Genomic DNA, 6,818 nt, shown 5'->3' with positions numbered 1-6,818 from the left:
ATATTGTATATTATATAAATGTAAATTTATAAGTTTTTTTTTAACTATAATTTTTTTGGTATATTTCAAAATTTAAAATATATTGAGTTTATTTTATGTACATTTTAGAATTTAATTAATAAATAATAATTTATGAAATCAAAAAAAAAAAAATATATTATTTATATTAATTTAAATTTAATTAAAAAGTAATTGGAATAATTAGTATATATGAAAAGAAAATATTTCAATAAATATATACATATTTTAATGTAATCACTTTATTTACAATAATCAATAATATTATTAAGTAAGTATCAATGATCATCAGTGAAATTTATATAATAATAAAGACTGACTTATATAATTTATTTTAAATATTTTATTAAACATGACAAATTTTTTTTTAAATTTAATTAATTTTCGGCACTTGATTTTTTTTAAAGTTATCAAAGAATGAAAGAAGTCAGTCTTTCAATCAATTTAAGCTGCAAATGTACTTGTATGATATAAACTTAAATGACATAATATACATAGTATATCTAAGTAATATATACATTTTTAACTAGATACCTACTATCATTTGCAATTTAAAGATATTTCTTCATCAAACATATAAATATCTCCAATTTTTATTGGAAGTAAGAACATTATATTGTACATATTTCACATTAGAAGAAATAATATTTGTCATATATCACCAATTTTTATAAGTTTTACATTTTGATATCTGAAGAGATCAAAATTTTCGTGAGCGCCCACGTTTTCTGAGCGTTGTAATTTTACTTGTCACTGACCTGGTAGTATGTAACTTTTTTTGAATATTTGACACAGATTTTGTATTTTTTTGTAAATTTCTATGTTTTTTCAAATGTTGTACAAAAAGTAATCTAGATCTAATTATTTTCTTACATATTTGACATCTGCGAATTTGTTGTTCTATAAGAAAATATTTTTCAATTATTTTTCATATTTATAATTACATAAAAATATTATTAATTTAAAATAAGAATAATTTAAGAATGATTCTATATATAGAATTATTATATATATTAAACAATTATTATAATTACATTAAGATTTAAAATCTTACCAGATTTTTTTGTACCATGTTGTAAACAATGTGCTCTTAATAAGGCAGTACTAGGAAACCATCTACCGCAATCAGAACAGCTTAATTTTTTTACTTCCCATGTATAATTTGGTCGTTGATTCCTTTTTTTTTTAATTCTTTTAATTATACTCATTTGTTTTTTTGGTTCAGTATGTTCTTTCTTTTCTTTAATTTCAGTTGATCGTTCAACTGATAATTTACTGAACCTACGTTTTTTTCTTTGAGAATGTTCTGAACGTACATGACGTGCTAATGCTACTACTACATCGAATTTTTGTTGACATATTTTACAAGCATATTGTTTTTTAATAGTATTTTCAATTGTTTCATTTTCTTGTTTTAAATTTTGTTCATTAAATCGTATGGTATTAGCTGGTGATTTTGAACAAACTCGCAAATGTGTTTCTAGAGCTCTTTGTTGTCTAAAATTTCTTGAACAATGTTGACATTGTAATAAAATTGTTTTTGAATTTGACTGTTGTGATTCATCATCGGAATCTCCAACCATAATAATTTCATTTTCTTTATCACTAGAATATTTATCTTTACTATCATCTATAGTTATTTCAACAACATCTTGTTGTGATTGTAGAATATTTTCTTCTTCGTCAATATCAATTTCAATAATTTCCACTTCTTTTCGTTTAATTTTTTTCATTCTTTTTGAGTCATTATTTCTTTGATGATAACCAGGATGAGCTACAACTCTTCTGCTTCGTTTTACTCTTTTTCTAATATTATTGTCTTCTTCAGTTAAAAGAGATGCTGGTTGTATGATAATTTCCGAATCTTCACGATTTACAGAAATCAATTGTTGCTTTCGAGATCGCTTAGTTTTATACTGTATTTGTGACGATTCAGGTGATGTATATTCAATAGAACCATTTGATATATCTAAATTTGTACTACACGATATTAAATCTGTTGATGAATCTGTTAATGTTTCTAATAATTCTTGTTGGCTATCTAATAAATTTAATTTTCTTTTTGTTAAATTATTAGATATTCTATTAGATCCATTAGAATTTTGATACATTGAAGTTTCATATTCAGTTCCTTTAATATCTCCAATATTATTTTGATCTCTAATGATTTTTTTATTTACTTGTTTTTTCATTGCATTTGATTTCAAATTTTGAAGAGTTTCATGAATCTCATCAAATGTTAATTCTGAATCAGATTGATCACCTTCAAATAAGATATATTGTACAGTTGATTGTTGTATAAATTCACCATCATTTTTATCATCATCTTGACACTCTTCAGAATTATCTATTAAATTTATATGCTTTTATAATATTTGAAGTTTTACTGTAATAAAATATAATCTCATATAAAAATAATTATAATTTTTAAATACATACCTATATTTACAGAACAATCACCCATCATTAAATATGTTACATCTGATTGCTTTTCATTTGTATATATAATATTAGGAACTCGTTTTTTATGTAGATTTAAATTAGAATCTTTCATTAAAGTTGAATTTTCTTCCAATATATCTTTTCTTTTTTTAATTTTTCCATTTTCATTTATCATGATTTTATTTTCATTATCCATTAATATATCATCTGTTGATTCATTTTTAGGAAAAAATATTGGCGATTGAGTAGTTAATAAATGTTTTCTTATCTGTGTTGGTTTTTTGACAGTTCTAACTGCACCTTCACCTATTAATCTTTCAACATCCGCTCTGTAAATAAGATTATTTTATTATTTGTATTGTATACAATTATCAATATTATTGAATTACATGTATATTATCAATGGAATATGTAATGAATGAATAAATATATATACTTCATTAGAAATTGAAAATTTGTTGGAGGTTCACCAGATTCATCATAAACTGCTACAGCAAAAATTTCTTCTGAATCTTCAACTGCATACAATGCTAATTGTTGACCAGCAGCAGTTACAAATGTAGCTATTGTTTCTTCATCTCCATCTTGATCATCATTTATTACTTTAATATACATTTCAGTTTCACTTTCTTCTGATTCTGATAACTATCATATTATATTAATATATATACAATAAAAGATATAATATTTATTTTTATAATTGTTTTTAAATTTAAGATATATAATTATAATATAAATTAATAATATAGTAAATAATATAGTAACATAAAAAAATATTTTTATCATTTTGATATATTATAATCTCTTTTAATATAATTTTAAACATTTAATAATAATAATAATATTTAATAATATAATCATTACTAATATTTACCAATAAATCTTCTTTATTGATGTCATTAGCAATCCATTTCCGTCTGGATGTATCTAGTGTAGATAATGGTATAGAATCTTCTGTATATTTTACAGACATTGTTGTATCTATACTTTCTTCAAAATATTTAGAAGTATTTTTCTGTTTACAAATAACCTCTTCTGAAATTTTTTGATTTATATTTTCATCTACAATTATTTCTTCACCAACAACCTATATATGATATTTTTAATTAATAAAAAAAATTAAAATAAACTAAAAATATAATTGATATAATATGAATTTTAAATATATATATATATATATCAAAATATTAATTATTTTATTACTAATGTTTCCTCTGTGTGTTCATATTTAGGTAAAACCATAAATTCTGTTGCAGTTTCATTTATTGTACATGATTTTTGTACGTCTTCAGAAACTATCTTTTTATAAATATTAATATCATTCACAAATGACATTTTTTTTGTGTTACTCTATATAGTTACTAATAATTATATTACTTCAATCATGAAATATCTACATTAATAAAATATAATTCCTAAAATACAAAATTAAAAATATATGTTAAAAACTATGTTTGTGTATTAATTAATTAACAATGGAATATTATAAAAGTTATTTCATATGCACGAAAACATATAAAATATCAATGTAATTATTTACTTAGGGTTATACTCATAGTAATAATTATGACTTACAAGATAAAGATTTTATTAATAGCAAATGATAATTAGATGCACACTTCTTTTTACATTTAACACAAATCAATATATATACTATGAGTTTTCATATTTATAATTATGTTCAATAATGAAAATATGTATACAATCTTTAATGACGTTTAAATTCCATAACATAATAACCTAAATAATAATTAATAATGATAATTCACAACAACTATTATTAAATTTTGAGAAATATTTTTAATCACTTATTTTTATATTTTTACATATTAACATAATGAATAATGCATAAAACTCTAACACAAATTTTCGTTTTCCAATTTATATATATGTATATATATAATTAATATCAAATATATATATGAGAATTTATCTTCTAACACATATAGAAACATAACCTTACATTATGCGTTACGCACGTTTATGTACATAGAAGACTATCTTAAATTGTTGATATATTTAGAATGATTTTTTTTTAATAAATTTTAGCTCATTATAATATATAATAATAAATATTTTAACCTAATAATTAATGTATAAAATTATTAAAAATAATTATTTCAATAAAAATTCAGCTTAATAAATGAGAAATTCGATATATGTAAAACGAAATCTTATATAGCACGTTTTGAAATTATTTCTTAATGTATACCATCTATATTATATTATAATGTATACCATCTATATCATTGCATCTTTTCTCGATCGATAATATTAGAAGGAGATAAAGAATTGATAGATATCTACCATATTGTAGATAATACATCAATCTATTTTAGAATTTGCTGTTTTTAAACTTAATTCCCTATCCTCTGTTATTATACTGTTTTAATTGGACAAATTTAGCACGTGATGTTCAAATAGTTTATGTACGTAGGTGTGACTTGTCAGCTGATATATTATCAAGAATTATTAAATTAATAATTCTTTTTTTAAATTTGCTCTATTATTTTTGACTTTTTATAATAATGGCTCTTCATTCCGCGGGGAAAGGTAAACTTCTTGCTGTGATAGGAGACGAGGTGATTGAATTATAAATTATATATGTATTAATATTAATATGTATTAATATATTAATATATATAAATTTATTTTATTCAAAACACATTTATAAAAGTTTCATTTTAGGATACTTGTGTAGGATTTCTCTTGGGAGGAGTTGGCGAGATTAATAAACATCGTCAACCTAATTTTATGGTTGTAGATAAAAGTAAGTCAAACTTTTTTTACAAAAAAAAAATTTTTTAAAAAATTGAATTATATTGATAATCGATAATATTTAATGAATAATTCATTGATATTATTTAAAAATATTTTTAAATTTAAAAATATATAAAATTATATATTTATTTATATTTTACAGATACAGCTGTAAGTGACATAGAAGATACATTTAAACGTTTTATTAAACGAGATGATATTGATATTATACTTATCAATCAAAATGTAAGTATATAATTTATTATTTTTATTTATATTCCTAAAAAAAAATTTTTATTGTTTTTATTTTCAATTATATATTTTAATAGTAAAAAATGAAATTTATTTTTTCAAAATATAAAATTTATAATTAATTAATTAAATAATTTTTTTAAAATTAAAAATTAATAATTATATAATAATTATATAATTTAATTAAATAATTTTTATTTAATTAAATAATAACAATTAACATGATTATGTTAATATGTTTGTAAAAATATTTAAGGTTGCTGAAATGATTCGTCATGTAATTGATAGTCACACACAACCTATACCATCAGTATTAGAAATTCCAAGTAAAGATCATCCATATGATGCTACTAAAGATTCTATTTTAAGGCGTGCTAAGGTAAGATATATTATTTATAATTATATTTGCAAAGTAGGTAATGATAATTGTATTATTCTCCAAGAAATATTATAGTGTTTTTATTTATAAGTAATATGTTAAAAATCATATATATTTATTTCTTACATCGTTTTATAATTAAATAATTAATTAATTAATTAATTATTAATTTTATTTTATTAATTAATTAATTAAATATTATATATAATTTTACTTTACAGGGAATGTTTAATCCTGAAGATATACATTAATCTAAAAATAAAAAACAAAAATTTATATCTTTAGATATAAATTTATTTGTTAATCTTTTTATGTAATACAACTTATGTAGAAAAAAATATAAAAATGTATCTTATTATGTTACATTTAAAAAATTTACCAATTTTCAATTTATAAAATATAAATATATAAATCTTGCTATAATGCTATAATGTTACATGATGTTATTTAATTCAATGTTAAATAAAAGAAACTTATTCTTAATATATTTTATTATATAAAATTTGATTGGATACACATATACACACACACATGTATAGTAATATGTAATTCATTCCAATAAAAATAATTCTTTTATTAGTATATGCAATGAAAAATTGAGAATTATATCATTTATTAATAAATTTAATATCATACAATGTAATTCATATATTTTATCTATTTTTATATATAAATAGATAAAAATAAATAATGTAGATTAGATGTAGAAAATAGATATTACGAAAATAAAATACATTTGAATATATATTCTATTATTTAATAAATAAAAAGTTTTATTATTCTATTATTTTTGATTAATTTTAATTAACAAAAAATGATTTTAGAATTTACTTATATATAATTTGCTTTATAAATTATTATATTACAAATTATATTACAATTTTAGAAAAATTTTGATAAAATTTTTTTTATACATTAATTCCATATCACAAAAATTATTATACATTATAAATATGAAATCATTCTA

At 19.7% G+C, this 6,818-nt stretch overlaps 2 protein-coding genes across 3 annotated transcripts; one reads left to right on the top strand and one right to left on the bottom strand.

Annotated features, from left to right (window-relative positions):
• Positions 1 to 244: 244 nt before the first annotated feature.
• Positions 245 to 4,536, bottom strand: LOC102680542 (uncharacterized protein PFB0145c-like). 2 transcript variants are annotated; one of them, XM_031513583.1, is made up of 6 exons: positions 4,424 to 4,536; positions 3,335 to 3,547; positions 2,897 to 3,105; positions 2,458 to 2,789; positions 1,073 to 2,365; positions 245 to 918 (listed from the first exon to the last, which is right to left on the bottom strand). In XM_031513583.1, exons 2-6 carry the CDS (start codon positions 3,431 to 3,433, stop codon positions 719 to 721), a joined length of 2,133 nt encoding a protein of 710 aa, XP_031369443.1. In that variant the 5' UTR covers positions 3,434 to 3,547; positions 4,424 to 4,536; the 3' UTR covers positions 245 to 718. The 2 variants fall into 2 exon arrangements, with proteins under 2 accessions (XP_031369443.1, XP_006622264.1); XM_006622201.2 differs by lacking the exon at positions 4,424 to 4,536 and adding an exon at positions 3,664 to 3,855.
• A 76-nt stretch (positions 4,537 to 4,612) lies between these two features.
• Positions 4,613 to 6,112, top strand: LOC102680677 (V-type proton ATPase subunit F). The gene is made up of 5 exons (XM_006622202.2): positions 4,613 to 5,042; positions 5,149 to 5,230; positions 5,384 to 5,466; positions 5,729 to 5,851; positions 6,073 to 6,112. Exons 1-5 carry the CDS (start codon positions 4,989 to 4,991, stop codon positions 6,100 to 6,102), a joined length of 372 nt encoding a protein of 123 aa, XP_006622265.1. The 5' UTR covers positions 4,613 to 4,988; the 3' UTR covers positions 6,103 to 6,112.
• The last annotated feature ends 706 nt before the right edge of the window (positions 6,113 to 6,818 follow it).

Source organism: Apis dorsata, unplaced genomic scaffold (assembly GCF_000469605.1).
Source record: "Apis dorsata unplaced genomic scaffold, Apis dorsata 1.3 scaffold_676, whole genome shotgun sequence".
Lineage (NCBI taxonomy): Eukaryota > Metazoa > Arthropoda > Insecta > Hymenoptera > Apidae > Apis > Apis dorsata.
The sequence above is the reverse complement of the archived record's forward strand: the minus strand, read 5'-3'. Positions and strand labels throughout refer to the sequence as shown.

Excerpts from the sequence above, each read along its gene's own strand:
- LOC102680542 (XM_006622201.2), bottom strand. The coding sequence starts at position 3,795 with ATGTCATTTGTGAATGATATTAATATTTATAAAAAGATAGTTTCTGAA. Across the intron at positions 2,366-2,457 it reads TGATTGTTCTGTAAATATAG|ATAATTCTGAAGAGTGTCAA; the intron begins GTATGTATTTAA and ends TAAATTTAATAG. Across the intron at positions 919-1,072 it reads ACATGGTACAAAAAAATCTG|AACAACAAATTCGCAGATGT; the intron begins GTAAGATTTTAA and ends ATTTTCTTATAG.
- LOC102680677 (XM_006622202.2), top strand. The coding sequence starts at position 4,989 with ATGGCTCTTCATTCCGCGGGGAAAGGTAAACTTCTTGCTGTGATAGGA. Across the intron at positions 5,043-5,148 it reads TTGCTGTGATAGGAGACGAG|GATACTTGTGTAGGATTTCT; the intron begins GTGATTGAATTA and ends GTTTCATTTTAG. Across the intron at positions 5,231-5,383 it reads TTTTATGGTTGTAGATAAAA|ATACAGCTGTAAGTGACATA; the intron begins GTAAGTCAAACT and ends TATATTTTACAG.